We start from the raw sequence: 19,969 nt of genomic DNA, 5'->3' as shown, positions 1-19,969 counted from the left end.
GAGTTTTAGCCACCAAAAAATGTTCACACGAGAAATTGACAATGAACCTGGCGGCATGATGAGAAATAAGTACGAGATCAATAATATTTCCGATGAGTTTAAGAACAGGTTAAACTTTCACGAATAATTAGATGGACAATGGACATGCACATGAACTTATTAGGAAATGTTCACCCGTAAATATTGCCATGAATTGATTGATAAGCTTGGAACAGCATATCCTGTGATTGATACTCTGAATGCAGGCAGTCCTTATTGGCCTATAACTCTATAAAATGCGCCTCATACCATGCTTGTTCTGTACGATCATATCATATCACATTTAAAAGCCTTGAACTTGAATTCCATTTCACAAGATTAAGAGAGGCAAAAGAATAGATGAAAGCCAACAGTTCTACCTTGATCAAGCTTCTGGTACTCCTGTGCCTATCAGTACTTTCTGTTTCACAGGACTTCGACTTCTTCTACTTTGTTCAACAGGTAAGTTAGTTAAGTTTCTAGTGTCTATATATTTGAGTTTCTTCTAAACTACTTTGTTTCTCTCTGTTTTTTTTTTCCTGCTCTTGGTTGATGGTTTTTGTGTCGATATTGCAGTGGCCAGGATCATACTGTGACACAATGACAAGTTGCTGCTACCCAACAACTGGAAAACCTGCGGCTGATTTCGGCATTCATGGACTTTGGCCCAATTACAATGACGGGACATACCCAAAAAACTGTGATGCTAGTAGCCCCTACGATCCAAAAAAGGTAGTGTTTGCCCTTGAAATCATCGCCAGAAAGCTGTCATTCTTTGTCCTTGTACTGTACACCGGAACATAAAGGTTTTTTATTTATTTTCAAAATGGGACTTTAAATTCTACCAGTCCCTGCTAACAGGAACGCAACATGAAAAAATAACGAGTAGTAGTTCTTTACAGCAACAATTTGGTCGAAATTTTTCCTCTTTCCATTTCATAACCAATAAATCTTGTGACTGATAAATGAATTTTATAGGAAACAGAGCAAGGACGACTTCCTAAAATTTCAGTTCACTGGCTTAGATTTTTTCCTTTTCTTTTCTAGATTACAGTAATGGTTAATGAAGAAAAGATCAGATTTATGTTTTGAATTGATTTTATCGACCCACTTTCTTTCTATGGTCAATATTGATCGACAGGTTAAATCAATGAAACCATTGATTCATAAAGTAATCGACAGTCTCGATAAGATTACCTATACTTTTGATTCACCCCTTATATTTTCTAATCATTAACGTAATCTCTAAAGAAATCTCTTGATCAATTTCCAGTTTGAAAGAACTCATTTTAACATGTTAAGTTGCCAAACATTAAATTGGTAAAAGCTTTCAAGTGAATTGGAATTCAAATTATAGCTACATAGAAAGGGAGCAATAGCTTGCCAGTTACAAGCCTGCCTTGAGAAACTGGCAACAGGGGGTTTCTAGTGGCACAAGCCCACCAACTCAACTCAAATTTCTAATCATGAAGCCCAGCCCAGAAAAACCTCAAGGCACACATAAGCCTAACGTTCTTCTTTGAATCATCAGGTCCTCTCAGTGCATGTTTTAGTTGATGTCATGTATCTGGTTTCGGTAGAATTCTTTGCACCTTTCTTTGTTTGTCTTTTACTTTTATAATAACTGATCTTTTGGTAAACGGTACAGGTTGCAGACCTAAGGAGCGGTATGCAAAAGAATTGGCCAACGCTAGCTTGCCCAAGCGGCACTGGAGTAGCCTTCTGGACACATGAATGGGAAAAGCATGGGACGTGCTCCGAGTCTATTCTTGACCAACATGGATACTTCCAAGCAGCTCTCGATTTGAAAAAGCAAGTTAACCTCCTTCAGGCACTAACAAACGCAGGTAAATCTTCTTCTTCTTTTTTTAATTTATAAAGTCCAGCTGCTTCACCCCTTTTAGAGGAGAGCTGTCCTTTGCCTAAATTTTTTCCCCTTAAATGCTACGGTAGCTAATGGTTGAAGAACAAAAATGTTACAGGAATAAACCCAGATGGGGGATCTTACAGCTTGAGCAGTATCAAGAGTGCTATACAAGAGGCAGTAGGATTTACTCCATGGATAGAGTGCAATACTGATACATCAAGGAACAGTCAACTTTACCAAATTTACCTGTGTGTGGATACTAGTGGAAAAAATGTCATTGACTGTCCAGTGTTTCCCAGAGGAAAATGTGATTCAGAAATTGAGTTCCCTTCTTTTTAGATCCGTAATTGAGACTAAATTTATGTATTTCCTTTCGTGTCTTGTTTACTGATAATCAGTTGATTATAGTCTTACCAGTGTATTTGTTTTCCCATCAAGTTAATTCCAATGTTTTGGAGAGCTGTTAAAAACCTTTCAGCCAATTTCAACCCAAAAGCATCCCAAATCCTACCCTCTCTCTCTTTTCTAAAAACTATGGAGAGCTCTCTTTCTCTCTAGGGTTTTCTAAATTTGATTCAAAACATACAAAAGCACTATGCTTACGTACCTTTTTTTTTTTTCGAGCCATGCCTTACATTTCAGGCAATCTTTCTTTAAGTATCCAGGTTTTCCACAAAAATGACATTTATCTTTCTTGTGTTTTTTCTTACGAACTTAGATAGAAGATTCATTTATCTTAAGTGTTCTATGTTTACCCTTTCCATGCTACTTACCAGCTTTTTTTACCCATAATTGTTCGACAGATTCAACATTTACAAGCATAAAGATTCATGGCTAAGTGAAAAAAAAACATTATACAAATTAAAACTTATTTGTCTTAATTATCCGACCACTTTGGTAATTAACAAATCAATCATAATATAAATTTCAAATTATAAACATGGTGCTTAAACAATTTTTTTTATTAATTACAAAATCAAGTGTAATTAATTATAAGTAGCAGGGATATAATAATAATTATAACTCAAAACCCTTAAACAGACGATTCTGCCTATTAACTTTCTTCTTCTATTATGTTGGTAGTGGGCTCTCTGCCCACTGTCAACATATATAAGTATTTCTAAGAAGTTTTTTTTTTTTATTTCATACATTCATCAAAGTGTTTGGTTGTTAAATAAAAAACTACTTCTTAGAATTAATCGATAGAATTTTAATATTAATATTCCATTAAAAATTATTTTATTTATTTATCCAAATCTTACATTTCTTCCGTACTTCCCGCAGAGGATCGGGTAATGTAAGATATACTAATCCGACACTAATCTGTCACTTTAATATTAATAATTTGTATCACAGTATATCTTAATCCCAAATGGCAGGAACTTATCATAGTCTGCCTCACCTATTTTTCTAGTGACTTTGACCTCTGCAGTTGGGCCGTATCACATTATCTGTTCTTTAGAATTCTCGAAAGGCACAGAATTTTGAAATCTGAGGTTTGAGAAGCAGCCTAACTTTTTGGTTGATCGTTGGATTATCGGTAAAGAAATAAAAACAAAAACTATGGTCTCATTATCTGTTCTTTAGATCTCAGGCTTGATGAGCAGTTTGCAGAAGGATTGGCCATCACTGTCCTGCCCCAGCAGCGACGGCTTCAGGTTTTGGTCACATGAATGGATAAAGCATGGTACCTGTGCAGTGTCAGAAGAGATTGGCCAGCACGTTTATTTTGAAGCTGCTCTTAAGCTGAAAAAAAAGGCAAACCTTCTCCAAGCTCTTATAAGTGCAGGTATGCATGCATGAACTCTCAAATATTTACACTGCCTTTCCTTGTCTTAAAGAAAGGCTTTTAGCTAGATATTGTTTCTAACAATTATGGGCTGTGCGCAAAAAAATATTGTGGTGCAGGAATTAAACCAGACGGTGAATCTTATGACCTGGACAGCATAAGATTAGCTATAAAAGAAGCTACAGGATTTACTCCTGACATAGAATGCAACACCGATGCATCCAAGAATAGGCAGGTGTATCAGGTTTTCATGTGCGCAGACATTTCCGGGTCGGAATTCATAGAATGTCCGGTGCCACTGAAGAAAAGATGTAAATCTAATAAGGTCCATTTCCCTGAGTTCTAGATCACTACCGTTATCTTACTTGAGAATAATATTCTACGGTATTAATTCGTGGCTTCTCACTTACCACTTTCCTTCCTCTGTTGAGCCTCTGGCTATAAATAAAGTTGCGTGAGCTTCGCCATGCATCCTGTAATAAGCTGTACTCTCGAGTCTTTCTTGATGCGTTGGTTTCATTAATTTATGTCCTTCCAGGAAAAAAATAATAGTTTTATCTTGCAGCAGAATAAAATAAAATAAAATAAAAAACCAGCTTCCTTTTCTGATAAGATTTTGAAAAGGGTTTAAATTCTTGAAAGGGTATGGATATTTAAATTCTTTCCTGGTAAAAAATAAAAATAGATTTTCGTAATAAGTAAATAATAAAATCGGCCGGTCAACTTACGAAACCTGGTATCAGTTTCAGAAGATCAAACCCCAGTCATGGTCGGCATGAGATGACACACTAAGAAGGCCATGGCCTATAGCCCATAAAGCCCAATATGATAGCCCGTGGCAATCAAGTCCATTCCTTACAATTCTCCGGAATTGAAGTTCTAATTAAGCAGCGGACAATTCAACTTAATTCCACCAATCATCATTAAACAAAAACAAATATATAAAAAGGGGATAAATTCTTAATAAGAGGGATGCTAATTTTATCCCACGAATTCAGGGACTTTGATTTTTCGACAACCATTTCAGTAAACTTAGCATTGTTCTTTTAAGTATTTATTTATCTCTCTCTTTTTTTTATTTACTGCTCACCTGTGACGTGTTACTTTTTCCTTATTTTTGGAAAATTAAAAAAAAAAACCATTGTATGAATAGAGTATGAATATATCACTCTTTGCATACTACATCCATGCAAATTATAACTTGATATTTCAAAAAAAATAATTAACAACATCAGCGGTGTGTATTTTACAAGCAACAACGAATTATTAAAGTTATGCAAAAAAATTATTTAAAATTTCCAAGTATAATTAATTTGTTTGCTGTAAAGTAATGTTTTTTTAAAATAATTTTAATAAAAAATAAATTATTGAAAAAGTGAATAATTTTTTAATGCATGATACCATCATAGAAAACATGTTGGAAAATATTTTTCAATAGTTGATCGTGTCATCAATAATGAGTTGAAAAATATTTTTTTAATTTTTTTTCAAGTTTATTAAAAAACAAGAATCAGACTTGATAGATAAAAAAATATTGAAGGATAATGAAATTAAAACAATCTAATCTTATAAATTATTTTAAATAATAAAAAATAAGGATCAAATTTAATAGATAAAAAGTTTCAGTCAAGAAAATGATCAGAGAAAAAAAAATGGATCAAAATTGATATAAAATTAAATCAAATATTAAGAAATGAAATTGTAAAAACAAAATATATAGTAATTAAAATATTGAAAAATAAATTTGATATAATCAATAAAAAATAAGATATTTTATATATATTTTTTAATTTTCTAAGAATGTTTTCCCTTCAAAATAAAAAATAATAATTTTTTTGAAATTGTAAATCAAGGAAACAATGGCCACGCTATTAGGCTTCGTTGAGAATTCAAAACCATCAATTAATATTAAATTCCTCGATATAACTAAAACAAACACTAAACCTTTATTTAAAAGGAAGAATTAAACAAGAGAAGAATAAACAATTAACATTGGACCACATAGATCTAGATCTAAGATCAAGATTTACACACACAACAAAAACACGAACAAGGAAAAAAAGTCCAAGTTGTTGTCGACGACAGGCATTGATGATGGCTGGGCGAACGCTTTTTTTTTTATATATATATAAAAAAAAGAGAGAGATTGAGGTTTTTTTTAATGTTTTTTTAAAAATTTAATTTTTTTATATTTCCATATTATTTTAATATATTAATAACAAAAAATATTAAAAATAAAAAATACTTTCAAAAATAATAACTACTGTATTTTCAAATACCCCGTACTCTATAGGATCAGTCGCCTAATTAGTGCTTAATAAATGTCGTGTACTTGCTTACTAATCACCACCTCGATATGTATAGAAGCTGAAAGTTATTTATTGTCTGTAATTAACTCGGTAGGTTGTTGGGAAATTGACCCGTTAATACAATCATGATACTTGCACCCTACCAGTGGTTGTTCGAAAGCTTTTTATATAAAATATTTTTTATATTTTTAATATATTATTATTAAAAATAAATATAAAAATAATAAATATTATTTCATATATTTTCAAACTAAAAATATTATAAAAAATATAATATCAATGGGGTCTTAATTAAGAGCTACCATTCCTTATACATATCTACTAAAATAATAGCAAATGGTATCTTGCCAACTCAGCCTACTATAACCATTGATTAGGCGGCAATTAATGAAGTTTTGAAATATTAGCGTGACTGCAAACAAATACATAAATATTAGTTAAAATGGATATTCAGTATCGTTGGAGTAGCGAGGAAATTTCAGTATCGCCATCCAAATGGCATACCATCAATGGAATATGCTTGTATAGCTGGATTAACCCTAGTTATAAGACATGGTGTAATTTGACGGGTCAACTTAATTACTTGTTGACTAGATCTTGTTTAAATAACCCGAGGTTTGTGGCCCAGCGGTAGAGGTAAGGTTCACTTGGGTTTGAGCCTCAACATGCACGCCTGTCACCCCCGCGGTATCTTACCTGCCTACTAGGCTTGCAGGGTGTTCAGTGGATTCGGAGATTAGTTGTGGTGCGCGTAAGCTGACCCGGACACCTCGGGTTATAAAAAAAAAATAGCTGAAGAATCCTAATCTTTTTTTGTTTATTTTTTAAAACCATGACGGTCGCAAGTAAATCATCCCACAACTAGACCAGTATTAAATTGATATGTTTTGTAAAATTATAATTTATATAATTATAGTTATGTCTTGTAAAATTAATATAATCAAAACTATAAAATTAATAATTATAGTTATGTTTTGTAAAATTAATACTCAATAAACTATAAAATGATATTTGAATTGTATACTCAATTCTTTAATAATCAAAACAAACCTCCAAATAATATATCAGCTATCACTGACCATCTAGAAGAGCTTAACACTTCATCTTTCAAAGACACGGCTTGAGAAGGAAGAGAGGAAAATATTGCTTCAATATAAACCGTCATCTAAACTCTGTTAAATTTATATAAATACTAATTAAATCTGAAATTAAAATATAGCTCTGTATCTCTGCCATCTCATTCAAGAGACGGCACTCATGGCGTAAATATTGTCGAATCCAGGAATCACTAACAAATCTTGCTGCCGAAGAAATATAAAAAATTAAAAGCTAGCCTCTTGCCGTTAGGTTCTCTGTGAGTGAACTTGAAGGCTGCACAGTTAGCTGTGCGGTCCTTCTCACGCGTAGATGTTCTCAACAGCAATATTGAGGGCCGCCCCCTGCCTGCTCTTAGTTTATCTATTGGCGTACGTGGTGGTGTTTGAAATTATGTTATTAATTGTTTTTTTAAAATATTTTTTGTTTAAAAATATATTAAAATAATATTTTTATTTTTATTTTTTAAAATTTAGTTCTAACAAAAACCAATTCAAAACATTTCAAAAAACAAAAAAAAAACAATTCTTTTTGAAAAACACAACGTGAGAATGTGAAGACAAACAAATTGCACAAAGGACTATACTGTCCTTTGGTTTTTTAATTTAAGCAAACGCAAGAGAAGATCAATTAATTAGATTTAATAGAGGAGCATTGGTTCAGCCAAGTAACTAACAATGTTTTTTATAATAATCCAGAATGTTCCCAGCTGGCCGAGGCATGTCCTGCGTTCACTAATTACCATGTCAAGGCCGCAGTGTTTGTTTTCATGGTTGGATTTGCTTTCCAGACCATTTCTTTAAAGATCTCAAATGGATTACTAGCTATACGTGTTATTGCTTATTCATTTAATAAATAAATAAATTAAAAAATATCTTGAACTCATTTTTTCATACCGTTAATGCATGAAAATCAACCTTTGATATGTGATCGAGAGGAAAGAGCATACAAATCGTGAAAATCCACGTTTTCAATAATAATAATAATAATAATAATTATACGCTCACAGTTTTATACAAATCCACGTTTTCAAAATTCAAAATTTGCTTTTACATGCTTACTTTGGCCATTAGAAAATAATGACTGTCATCACAAGGCTTGACAGCCGCGTGCCAATAGCATCACCTCGAGTAGAACGGAAGAAAAGAAAAACACTAAACGGTAAACGCGAAAAGGAAAGGAAAGAAGGGAGAGAAATGGGAATATAAAATGAAGAAGAAAGCTTATATAAACAACAAGAAAAGAAACATCGATCACATTGCGCGGCTGTCTGTCATTGGCCTTTTGTATTTCACGGTCAATAGCCGGGCCCCGCTTCCCCGCTTAAACTTCACTCTAACTTTTTTTTTTTTTTTTAATAAAGTCCACGCCCCTTAGGGGTTGTTTGGGATCCCAATCCATGAATACCCGGACCGTTTCATATCCGAGTATAGAAGATAAGAGAGGAGAAAGCTTAGGGTTCGGTTCAATCTCCGTTCATTTAAATAAAGCCTCCATATTGAATATTAATAAGTAAATAGTAGTTGGAGTATTTTCTCACATCTTTCCGTAGTTGACTAGTCAGCCTGATAAATTACATTACATAACGGCATAAACCTATTTATTTAACACAGTGAAATTTATTATCTTCCTTTCCTTTCCCTCCGTTGAAGCATGGTTAGTTGTAGTTCAAAGCGACAAAGATCTAACAATAAAACACAACCGCCTTCATATCCCTCCCTCGGCATTCTCTCTTCTTCTGCAGATTCAAGATTATAAAGGAAAAAAAAACAGGTTTGTTTTTATTTGTTTTCTTCTAAGCTTACTACTCTGTTCAGTTACTCGAAGCGGTTACTACTGTACCGTTGCTCTGTTTATTACTCATTTCTTTACATTATCGATTAATTAGTTCAAAACTCGCTTTAGTTTTGACTTGCTGCACTCTCCTTGGATCTGTCTTATTCTCTCTTTCCTTTTTATTTCTTCTGTATAAAGTCTACCTGGTTTCTGAGGCAATCGAGCAGCCGAGAAGGTACTCTGTTCTTTGTTTGGAGTTTGAGAAGACTCTTTGAGGAAAGCTGCCTGCTGTCTTGATGTGTACTAATCGGTGTTTCTGTTTTGAGATTCGTGATTTTATTCTCTAGTTTTTTCCCCGGGAAACAAACGGGGAGATTGTACCAGTGCGTGAGATTTCTAGACTATACAAGCATCTTGGATTTTTTTTTTCTGGCTTTCTATTTTTTATTTTTTGCCGTGTCAATGGTGTCTTCTTGACTTGTTTTGGTCAAGCCTTTCAATGGCATTTTTGGTAATTCTAAAAGGAAATGCGCTTTGATATTTATGAGCCAAGTTTGTATAATTAGTAAAGAAACATAATTAATAGACCATCTTGAAGCGATTTGGCAAATTCAAATTTGGTTAAAATCTACGAGAGTATTAGTTTTATAATCAAGCATTAAATCTAAAGGGGTCCTTACGTCATTAGGTTCCATGGTTAGTATTTATTGTTAACTGTTGTAATTGTAATTACCCGGTTGTATCTGTTCGCCGCTACCAGGTCTAGAAGTTAAAGAATTTTTATCACACAATTCTAAATGGAGGATGCTTTTTCTTGTTTATTTTTTTGGTCATCAAGGGATATACTATAATAGAGCCACTAAAAAATACCTGCTCCCTCCTATTGGACCAATAGCAGTGGGCTAGGGAAGACATTGACTTTGCTGACTTATTCCTTATTCTCGTGTTTTTGTACAATAAATATGATGGGTTTCATGAAAAATGTTGTGGCAGTCACTTTTTTTGGGAAATTTATCAAAGTTAAAGCAGATGGTGAGTTTTGGATATTTTGAAGTCGAAAGAAAACTGCGGTTCTTGTTTTGATTGTTGATCTTGGAAATGATTCGAGTTGTGTAGTACTGATTTACTTGTGATCAGTTTGATACTGCTTTCTGAAACTTTCTGAGGAAACTCAGCTCAAAAAAGCAAGCCCTGCATCCAGTTTTATTGTTAAACGGCATTTTCCTGTGAGGTGAAGTTTCCTTTACGTGTTCCATTAAAACTGGTTTCTGTGTGTGCCTTACCTCAAAACTAGAATTGATTTTCGTAAGTACCATATGGACTGCATGTTTTCCTAAATTTTGGTTATCTTTTAAAATTTTGCATGACACGGTCATTTTTGGAAACTGTAGCTTTACTTAATCTTTTGGCATATGCATATTCATTTAAGCATTTTCTTAGCAAACTTTTCTACTTGCTAACAGATTAATGAATTTGGATTCCTGCAGCTTGACAGTCTTGTGCGAAACATTTAATGAAGTTGTGTGGTGGAGTTGGCATTGATTCCTGAGCGATCCAGCTGTTGTTTGTCAGGACTGAAGTATACGTTTGCAATGCTTTGTTGCCGTCTCTACCAGATAGCTGACTGAGAATAAGAGGAACTAGAACTTCTTTGAAAATGAAATGATCCTTCTACAATTGTATCTCAGATTCTGTTTTTTTTCTCACTGAAAATCAGCTGTCAACTGTTTGTTCTGGATATATCAATCTTTTCCTCTTTCTTAGCACCTCAGCTTCTGGAGTTCCATTGCAAAATTTAGTTTTAAGAGATTCATTCACATGAAGATTGTCAATTGTGGGATATATGTTCCTTTAAGCTCAACCACAAGAGAAATAGGCCTCAAGATTTTTGGCGCCTCAGTCTGAATAGCAGAATGAAGAAGTGGTACGGTGGTGTTCTGGTTGCATCCTTGTTCATGTTACTGATCCTTAGATATGGTCTCCTGAAAAATCCAATCGGAGGAAATATTCTGTTGAATCCCTCCTCCAATGCAAGCAAGCCTCTTGAATGGGTGCATCCTGCTGTTCCACCTGCAGTTCAAAATCCAGAGACTTCTTCTCAAGTTTTTTCTACAGATACCATAGTCTCCAGTCTGTTTGCTCCGAGAAATATTTCCAATGAAGAGCACAAGTCTCTGCAGACATGGAATCTACTGAAACACTTGATTGATCATGCTCAGGTTTTCGCAAATGGAGTAGAAGCTATTAAGGAAGCTGGAAATGCGTGGAGCAGCCTGATGGCTTCAGCAGAAGAGGAAAGACTTAGTTATACAAATGAAAGTTCAAGTAGGAAAGTGAAAGAGAAACAATGTCCTCACTTTCTTAACAAAATGAATGCCACAGAGCTTGATAATAGTGGTTATAAATTGTGGCTTCCTTGTGGCTTGACTCAGGGTTCGTCCATCACAATTATCAGCATTCCAGATGGTCTTCTCGGTAATTTTCGGATCGACTTAACCGGGGAAGCACTTCCAGGGGAGCCTGATCCACCCATCATTTTACATTACAATGTTAGGCTTCATGGTGATAAGATTACAGAGGATCCTGTAATTGTCCAAAACACCTGGAATGCGGCTCATGACTGGGGTGAAGAGGAGCGTTGTCCTTCTCCATCTCCCGAAAAGAATAAGAAAGGTAGAAACCTCAGCTACTTTTTTGTTATATCCAATGCAACACAAGTAAGTTTATGCTTGCAGTTTTATTTTGTGTTTGTTCAAGTTTAATAGCTCATCAATAGCAGTTAAGGTCAGCTTCTGTATCCTGATCTGCCAGTTCTTTATTGCCTTCTGTTTTTTCTCCTCTGGTCCATTTGTAAAATTGTTTTTATATATTGCATCATCCTATTAATAGCAATTAAATTCCGCCCTGAGATTCCTGTAATTTTCCACTTTTAATGTGGAAAGCTAAAGTGGTAACTACTTTGTGCTCAGTTATGGATGAAATGAAGTGGATGTTTACACATTGATCACTTAATCAAATTGTATCTAGATGAAACTTTCCAAGTGATTGAACTAGAAGTTTGTGATGTGGTATCTGGCTGCTGTCGTCTATACCTTTTGTCCAGTCTAAGTCTGTTAAAGTTAGTGACATGGTTATTAAGTCTTCTATGTGGTCATAACTCTATTAGATTTATATGCCAGTGGACGAGTTGGATCAATGTAATAAGATGGTGGGCAGAAACGATACTCGGGTGACTAGCATGCATTCTGATCATTCGAGAAGGTCATCACTTCAGGAAGGAACTAAAGCAAGAAGATATTTTCCATTTAAGCAAGGTCAGCTATCTGTCGCAACGCTTAGAGTGGGAATGGAAGGAATCCAGATGACTGTTGATGGAAAGCACATAACATCCTTTGCATATCGTGAAGTAATTTCCTTGCTTTGACTTTTGTGTTACTTTTGGAATTTAGTTTAGCATGCCAGTTTCTTCAGATTCATTCACACGCTGCTTTGTTGTCTGTTCAGACTTTGGAGCCATGGCTAGTTAGTGAAGTTAGGATTTCTGGGGACCTAAATCTAATTTCAGTTGTGGCTAGTGGTCTACCTACATCAGAGGATTCAGAGCATGCAGTTGATCTAGAAGTACTCAAATCAGCTCCTCTCTCTCCAAAAAAAACACTGGATCTCTTTATTGGTGTCTTTTCTACGGCAAACAATTTTAAGCGGAGGATGGCTGTTCGAAGAACATGGATGCAGTATGCTGCAGTGCGATCAGGGGCAGTTGCAGTGCGCTTTTTTGTTGGTCTGGTGAGACTTATATAAAATCCTTCATTTCATGCATCAACTTTTATGGGAGTATTTCATATTGATCAAAAAATTGGAGAAAAGAAAAAGGATTCCTGATTAAGGATTGTGCAACCTCGTTGAAAGCAGAATTTGTTGACCCTGCCATGAAAGGAGCATTGCTTTTATAGCAGGACCTGAGTTTCTATGTGAGCCATTTTGGGATGGTGGTCTCAGTAGTGATACATCAATTTTTATTACAGCCTTTAATAACTGGTTTTGTGCATGTCATGTTCTGGTGGAACAAACCAAAAGTTTAAGGTGTGAGGTTATAATTATGTAAATCTGTTTGCTGGGCCACTTACAAATTTGAGGTGTGTGCTGCAGCATAAAAATCAAATAGTGAATGAGGAACTCTGGAATGAAGCACGGACATATGGAGACATACAGCTGATGCCTTTTGTTGACTACTATAACCTCATCACCTTTAAAACTTTAGCTATCTGCATATTTGGGGTACGTATCTGTCTCTTCTCTAGATATACATGGATGACTGGACCTTTGCCACATTTAACTCATCTGTTTAACAGACAGAGGTTGCATCAGCTAAGTATGTCATGAAGACAGATGACGATGCGTTTGTTCGTGTGGATGAAGTGTTAGCTTCTTTAAAGAGGATCAAAGTGAGTCATGGGTTGCTCTATGGATTAATCAATTCAGACTCTCGGCCTCATAGGAGTACTGAAAGCAAGTGGTATATTAGCCCTGAGGTAATTCTCCACTCACAAATGATCACTAGTTTCTTTCAAATGTTTTTTTGTCCTTTAACTTTGCCGATTTGGAATAATTTGAGAGATCATGCTTATTCTATGTTATAACAAAAAATATTCAACTTCTCCTAATGTAGCACAGTTGTCATGTTAGTTCCACATGTGGATGCTCAACCAAAACTTGTGATTTGCTATAAACGCAATTGTTTGCAGATTGACCCAAACAGACATCACAAATGAATACCCATCATATACAAAAGATCTGGTGAATACTCTTATCGCTAGGATTCCAAGCAGGACCCTAGAATTTTAGGTTGGTTTAACTCAGATGCAGGTTTGGTTACCTGGTATAGATGTATGTGAAGTCGACCTCCTTAATGAAGCTTTATGATCTAACTGTAAAGCAAGTGCTTTTGATCTTCTTCTATTTCCTTATCCTCGTTTTTTTTTGTTTATGTTATAAAAGGAATGGTCTGAAGAGACCTATCCCCCCTGGGCACATGGTCCTGGTTACGTTGTGTCTCGTGACATTGCCAAGGCAGTTTACAAGAGATACAAAGAAGGCCGTTTAAAGGTATAAGAACGAATTGCAGTCTGGTACTTTATTGTTCCAAACCAGCCACAGTCAATTCTATATATCTCAAAATGAAAACTGTTTATGGTTGATGTGACAGATGTTTAAGCTAGAGGATGTAGCAATGGGTATCTGGATTGCTGAGATGAAAAAGGAGGGTTTAGAAGTCAAATATGAGATGGAAGGGAGGGTCCATAATGAAGGGTGCAGGGATGGCTATGTTGTAGCCCACTACCAAGCTCCTAGGGAAATGCTCTGTCTGTGGCAGAAACTTCAAGAAGGGAATGTTGCTAGATGCTGCGGTGATCGATAAGTTTGACTGATCACCTTTTGTTATTAGGGCTCCACAAAACCACATGCATTAATACAATAATCTCCTTAACCAATTTCTAATTGAAAATTTTGCTTACCAGATTGAGCAAATAGAGTCTCTGCTTAGAACTAGAGGAGGGCATTTGGCTCAAGGCCTTCCACAAAAGTAGTTGCCTTTGTATAATTATTATTATTATATATTGTACTTTAGATTGTTACATCATGTCACGTGCGATGCACGTAGGAGAGATTGGTGCCTTGTATAGAAGATTTCTGTCTTGTAACCAGTTTATAGAAATTCTTTTTGTCGCAATATAGTCATTTTGCCCTTAGCAATTCTTGTGTATGTGTTCTAAAATTTTTACTGCCTTTCACTTGTTTTGTTTTTGTTTGTTGTAGGTTGAATACTGCCTTTCACTCTTCGAACAATACTTAAGAGTACCTAGCTTATGTGATCATATTGATATTAATATTTATATTAAAATTAATATGATTTAGGTAAATAGAAATAGTGTTTAAAACTAGAAATAAAAACCCAATCAATTTTATTATATGATTTATCAATTGATACATTAACAAAAACTAAAAAAATTGAATGGCCATCATTCTTTATATGAATAGGGAATCACCGGTCATTATTAACATGTTATTTGATTTTTAATTTTTTTATTGATTTTGAACTAGTTATTAAAATTTATTATTTTTTTTATGAAATTATTGTAGTCTTAAATAATATTTTATTATAATTTATTTTACCTTGTTTTTTATAAAATTATTACAGTCTTATCTAAATATCTTGTTAGCAAATACAATAATTTCTAACTCAACAAATGAATAAAAAGTTTTAACAAAAACTGTTCTATCGATACTGAAATGGCAGAACTGAAAACCTTAAAGAAAAAGTCACCCTAAAATTAATAATACTAACAAAAACACACTCGTAATCAATTAGACATGCATCCAATGCCATGTCGACTAGTAGGGAACACTAAGAACAGGCCACTGCAAATTACACCAACCATGAGAGGAAAACTCTCCATCACTTCACCCATCTCCTTAACATGCCCAGGAAACAAGCATCCGGTCACTCTATGATCTGACAACGCAATTGCCATGAATACCATCACCGACATCACTGCATGAACAAGATCGGTAAACCCAACTCTGTACCTCTCATCTTTAGGCACGTCAACTGTAAGACCAGGCTTAAAAACAGCCAACCCTTTTGTAGTAACAAAGCCATAGTAAATTTTGTCATCTGGGCCCTTGAAACTGTCGGTGAAATGAAAGAAAAAGCAGGAAAGAGAGCAAAGACCAAGAAGGGCATAGATCATTAGGGCAGTAACAGGTGTGCACACTCCATTCTTGGATATTGATGGAAGAAGCATTTCAAATGTCAAAAGGGTGCCTGTTGGAAGGAAGTTAACAAGCATGGATGTCTTGGAGATTGTTTTTTGCATTCCTTTAGCCACGGCTCTCCGTTTGCTGCCTGGTTCTTTAGGGGCTTTGGTGAGGGTGCATAATGGCTTTGATGGTTTTGTTTCATCATCTTGATGGGATCCAGTGGAGATTTTGTTTAATTTAGGTTCATTTTGCGGGGATGCAGTGTAGATTCTGATTCCAATTTCTTCTCCAGGAGTTTGCTCCATTTTCGCTGGATGACAACAGTGTTATCTGGATCAAGAGAGGAGAATAAAGAGAGAAATCTTGCTGAGAGATCGACAAAAAATGAATGGGTTTGGGCTTTTATAGGAGTTTGACAGTAACTGTAAGAAAATTTCAATTTCTAACAGTCAAACGGTTAGCAACGGCTTCTCCAGTCCGAATGGCTGCCATTCACTTTCACACCGTTCCCAGAAATTAATACACTTGATGTAAAAAAATAAAGAAAAACCCTAACTTAAATACGTTAGAGACCAGATTGAATTGGAGTGAAGGAAGAGAGAGCTCTTTTAATCGGTTGGCTTATCATTTGGATTCTGAGAAACAGCTACAATTCAAAGGAAAAGAGAGAGCTCTTTTAGATCAAGATTCTATACATCCTTTAGAACTCAAGCTTACTTTTAGAATGAAAAATATAATTATGTCAGTTTGAAAAAAAAAAACTTGATAGAAGAATATAATGGAAGATCTTATTGGAGATTTGATCAAATGATTTTTATGGATGAACAAAAGAAGAAAACCCACCATGATTTTCTGATATAGTGTTCCGGTTTCTACAGATGCAAAGTTATTATGTTCATATGACAAAAGGAAATAACTAGAAGCATATATACATCTATGATCTTGGTAAGAATCCACGACGAGAAATTGCCATCTCAAAAGCTTGCATAATTCTCTCCCCGCAAGCAAAACCATTGCGATCATAAGATGATATTTCATTGATCTTAAGATCCATACAGGCCTTAATTAGTGAGCTCTTCGCCAAGACATTCAGCAGCAATTCCTGCAAAAACAATGTAACAGCCTTTTCGTTTTGCCCAGAAATTCTCTAAGGCTTATTTTTTAAAAGTAATTTTTATTTAAAAAATAATTAAAATATATTTTTTATTTTTTTAAATTTATTTTAAATATTATTATATCAAAACAATATTTAAGAAATAAAAAAAATTAAATTTTAAAAAAATACCGCATTCCCAGATATCCCTGAAATGACAGAAAGAAAAGCAAGCGAAAGAATGATTGATACTTGATACTTTTGCCTTTGCCTCACTAGTCACTACTACTGTATCGAATCAATTATATTAATTAGTACCTGTAATTTATCAAAATGAATTGATTACTCTCTTTAGTTTGAAAAATAATTTAATAATCCCTTGTCCAGAGCTGATTTTGGGGGGTGAATTATACATTAAAGGGTATTATTAAATAATATACATAATAGAGGGACTAATTACAATAAAAAATCTCCGCTTGTTTAAAATTCTTCATTGACTAAGGACTTCATACTTTTTTAGGTGGTGAGAAGATGAACATCACGTGTTAACATGTCTTGCTCCAGATCTTTCTACAAGCTTCTTGTTTTCCTGTGGGCACACCACACCGTTGTTTTCCCTTTTCCCTTATAAGCTCCATCACTTGAGCCTTGCCAATATCTCACACTATTCACAAAAAAATCTAAATCTCCTCTCTCTCTCTCTCTCTCTCTCCAAATCTAACTACCAGTAGCAGTTCGTCATGGCCTCTGAGACTGAATTTCCTGCCGAGTTTTCTTCTATGTTTGAGAGGCTTTTAAGGCATAGGGACCTCTCTTTGTTCTTACCTTTTATTTTAGGGTTCACCTCCACCAACACCACAGAGCAACGTGACCCAGATCAAGAAGCACCACAAACAACAGACCCAAATGAAAGAATCATCCTTATAAACCCTTTCACTCAAGGCATGGTGGTGATTGAAGGAGCCGCAAGTCTTGAATCTTTACTTAGAGACATAGGTAACAAGAAGGGCCAACCACCAGCCTCCAAAGCATCCATAGAGGCCATGCCAAAAGTGGAGATAGGGGAAGATAATAAAGATGGTGAGTGTGCTATCTGTTTAGAGGAGTGGGAGCTTGGTGGCGTAGTAAAGGAGATGCCTTGTAAGCATAGGTTCCACGGTGGTTGTGTAGAGAAGTGGTTAAAGATTCATGGGAATTGCCCTGTTTGTAGGTACAAGATGCCTGTTGACGAGGAGGAACTGGGGAAGAAAAGAGATGAGGGAGATGGAGGGAGAGAGAGGAGAGTTGAAAGAGAGATTTGGGTTAGTTTTGCTTTTAATGGTAGCAGGAGAAATGGGGATTCAAATGAAAACCCTTCAAATGATTCTTCTACGGAGGATCAAGAGAGATTTTTGTAAGATCCCCCCCCCCCCCCCTCTATAAATAGCATGAACATATAAGTAATTATATTTTATGTTTTCAATTAAATAATATTAATAATAAAAATTTGTTTCAATTGTTGCAGCTGTGTTTGAGCATTTAACTTTTCAAAACGTGTCGTGATTAAATAATTGGATAACTAAATCATTCTAGTTCATGCTGTAGAAAGAATCTGCTTTGAATAGTAAAGAAGGCAGGAGTAGTTATGAATGGCTAAATTTAGGAGCTTAGATTGAGAAATTAGAAGTTAAGCTAAGTCATGCGCTGGACTTCAATGGACAGTGCCATTATTTCAAAGATTGATTGTAACAACTGTAATTCCAGATAGTTATTCAGCGTTACTAGGTGCTGATACATAATGCTAATTTGAGAATTTTTAATGGTGTCTTGTTGGATATAGAGTACAAAGGCCTTTTCCCTTCACCTGAGAATCTTGATCCCTTGACACCTGCCTGACATTTAAAGGGTAGCCATTGGATATGTGCCTGGCGATTCCAAGAAAGTTGAACCATCATGAAAGTGATGAAAGTGCTCGCGTTCATCATGCCTGACTTTTCCAGGTTGTCAGGACTGCGGTTCAAACTGTTTTCCAACTTCAGTCTTTACCACATTCATCAGTCTTTTTCCTCAGTTTGATAGTTGTATTCCAGTAAGTTTGCCTAGGGTCTTCGGAGTTCAATTCTAGCCTCCCTTTCGATTCTGAAAAATGCAAAGCTTGAGCAACATTGGCGTGATCATTGCAACATTGGCGTGATCATTGCATTGAAGCTTAGTGGTAGGATTAATCCCTGAACAATGGTCAGTGAATTTGAAGTCTTGCTACACCCACAACATAGGGTATCTAGTAACTGATATTGTAGTTTGGCGTCTTCCAAAAATGAAAATGGCAGGCTTGTCTTTCATCTCTTGTAGAGGTTGGCCATTAATTGGGATTTTAGATCCATCTACGACTCTCAATCCCTTTATCCCGTATACTCTATGGTCATTGTCAACAACTGATCCAATAGTGCAACCACCATGGTAATGATAGAAAGTCCTTAAAATTCCTTTTCCAGAACTTTCTCAGTCTGCGAGGAGACATCAAACTATCGTGCCATTTAGTCCCCAGGAACTCAGCAATGGATTTGGACCTTGCTAGTTTCTCAACCAGCTGAACCATCTTGCTACATTCCTCCAAGTCTTTGTCCTTCTCTAGATAGTTGAATTTTTCCTAGGGTCAGTTTTGTTCAACTCCAGCTTTCCCTTTTGATTCTGGAAATGCAACCTTGACTGCAATTGGTATGCTTCTCGCATTAAACCTTGTTGGTAGGATTGCTACTTCAGAAGGTGCGATGTTAAGAAGTTAGGCCATGCTTGATTATGGGGATGTAAGTTGTCTGGTTCGAGATTTCTTAATTTCCTAGAAGTTGAAGAGGAAGGCCAACATGAGAACCCAATTCAGCAACCCCTCTTCTTTGCAAAGAAGGTATGGATCTGCGTCATGTTTTTGGATGCATAAAACCGATATTTTTTGGTTTAATTAGAAGGTAAATTATGATTATAATTAATGGGGGGTTTCTGATCTGGTGTGGTCAAGAACACGGGTTAAAGGTGGAAATACCCTAAAGACAGGGTAATTGAGGGTATTCATTCATTTTTTTTGAGATCCAAGCTGGGTAGATATATCATGTTAGTCTAATTTTTTTTTTCCCCTGTTCTTAAACTTTAGTGATGGGGTTTCTCTGAACTTCCATATCTGCTCATGTTTGCAGTTCATGATTTATCTTCCAATTTAATGTCGTTTATAGTTATAATAATTCTTCTACTCATTATGTTGGTGTTTAGGGATTTAAAGATGAATA

General features: G+C 35.3%; 5 protein-coding genes across 8 annotated transcripts; 4 read left to right on the top strand and 1 right to left on the bottom strand.

Moving 5' to 3' along the window:
* Positions 1–128: 128 nt before the first annotated feature.
* On the top strand, positions 129–2,355 carry LOC7481584 (ribonuclease 1). Its single transcript, XM_002316100.3, has 4 exons — positions 129–480; positions 595–750; positions 1,667–1,865; positions 2,001–2,355. The coding sequence occupies exons 1-4, from the start codon at positions 379–381 to the stop codon at positions 2,222–2,224; spliced, it is 681 nt and encodes a 226-aa protein (XP_002316136.1). The 5' UTR covers positions 129–378; the 3' UTR covers positions 2,225–2,355.
* Positions 2,356–2,511: 156 nt separating this feature from the next.
* On the top strand, positions 2,512–4,020 carry LOC7481583 (ribonuclease 3). The gene is made up of 3 exons (XM_002316099.3): positions 2,512–2,550; positions 3,473–3,674; positions 3,794–4,020. The coding sequence occupies exons 1-3, from the start codon at positions 2,512–2,514 to the stop codon at positions 4,018–4,020; spliced, it is 468 nt and encodes a 155-aa protein (XP_002316135.2).
* A 4,581-nt stretch (positions 4,021–8,601) lies between these two features.
* Positions 8,602–14,608, top strand: LOC7492936 (beta-1,3-galactosyltransferase GALT1). 4 transcript variants are annotated; one of them, XM_002316098.4, is made up of 8 exons: positions 8,602–8,851; positions 10,342–11,527; positions 12,034–12,260; positions 12,359–12,640; positions 13,004–13,132; positions 13,207–13,386; positions 13,853–13,960; positions 14,061–14,608. In XM_002316098.4, the coding sequence occupies exons 2-8, from the start codon at positions 10,768–10,770 to the stop codon at positions 14,271–14,273; spliced, it is 1,899 nt and encodes a 632-aa protein (XP_002316134.2). In that variant the 5' UTR covers positions 8,602–8,851; positions 10,342–10,767; the 3' UTR covers positions 14,274–14,608. The 4 variants fall into 4 exon arrangements, with proteins under 4 accessions (XP_002316134.2, XP_024466602.1, XP_052312492.1 ...); XM_024610834.2 differs by lacking the exon at positions 8,602–8,851 and adding an exon at positions 9,096–9,237; XM_052456532.1 differs by lacking the exon at positions 8,602–8,851 and adding an exon at positions 9,649–9,886.
* A 479-nt stretch (positions 14,609–15,087) lies between these two features.
* LOC7481582 (protein DMP8) lies at positions 15,088–16,726 on the bottom strand. The gene has a single exon (XM_002315013.4). The coding sequence runs from the start codon at positions 15,919–15,921 to the stop codon at positions 15,217–15,219; it is 705 nt and encodes a 234-aa protein (XP_002315049.1). The 5' UTR covers positions 15,922–16,726; the 3' UTR covers positions 15,088–15,216.
* Positions 16,727–17,301: 575 nt separating this feature from the next.
* Positions 17,302–18,212, top strand: LOC7492935 (E3 ubiquitin-protein ligase MPSR1). The gene has a single exon (XM_002316097.3). The coding sequence runs from the start codon at positions 17,450–17,452 to the stop codon at positions 18,104–18,106; it is 657 nt and encodes a 218-aa protein (XP_002316133.1). The 5' UTR covers positions 17,302–17,449; the 3' UTR covers positions 18,107–18,212.
* Positions 18,213–19,969: the final 1,757 nt, after the last annotated feature.

Source organism: Populus trichocarpa, chromosome 10, assembly GCF_000002775.5.
Source record: "Populus trichocarpa isolate Nisqually-1 chromosome 10, P.trichocarpa_v4.1, whole genome shotgun sequence".
Classification (NCBI taxonomy): domain Eukaryota; kingdom Viridiplantae; phylum Streptophyta; class Magnoliopsida; order Malpighiales; family Salicaceae; genus Populus; species Populus trichocarpa.
Note: the sequence above shows the minus strand (reverse complement) of the source record. Positions and strands in the feature narration are given on the sequence as shown.

Coding starts and splice junctions, on each gene's coding strand:
- LOC7481584 (XM_002316100.3), top strand. CDS start 379: ATGAAAGCCAACAGTTCTACCTTGATCAAGCTTCTGGTACTCCTGTGC. Junction 481..594: donor TCTTCTACTTTGTTCAACAG/GTAAGTTAGTTA, acceptor TCGATATTGCAG/TGGCCAGGATCATACTGTGA. Junction 1,866..2,000: donor TCAGGCACTAACAAACGCAG/GTAAATCTTCTT, acceptor AAAATGTTACAG/GAATAAACCCAGATGGGGGA.
- LOC7481583 (XM_002316099.3), top strand. CDS start 2,512: ATGCCTTACATTTCAGGCAATCTTTCTTTAAGTATCCAG. Junction 2,551..3,472: donor ATCTTTCTTTAAGTATCCAG/GTTTTCCACAAA, acceptor TCTGTTCTTTAG/ATCTCAGGCTTGATGAGCAG. Junction 3,675..3,793: donor CCAAGCTCTTATAAGTGCAG/GTATGCATGCAT, acceptor ATTGTGGTGCAG/GAATTAAACCAGACGGTGAA.
- LOC7492936 (XM_002316098.4), top strand. CDS start 10,768: ATGAAGAAGTGGTACGGTGGTGTTCTGGTTGCATCCTTGTTCATGTTA. Junction 11,528..12,033: donor TCCCGAAAAGAATAAGAAAG/GTAGAAACCTCA, acceptor TTTATATGCCAG/TGGACGAGTTGGATCAATGT. Junction 13,387..13,852: donor AGTGGTATATTAGCCCTGAG/GTAATTCTCCAC, acceptor ATGTTATAAAAG/GAATGGTCTGAAGAGACCTA.
- LOC7481582 (XM_002315013.4), bottom strand. CDS start 15,921: ATGGAGCAAACTCCTGGAGAAGAAATTGGAATCAGAATCTACACTGCA.
- LOC7492935 (XM_002316097.3), top strand. CDS start 17,450: ATGGCCTCTGAGACTGAATTTCCTGCCGAGTTTTCTTCTATGTTTGAG.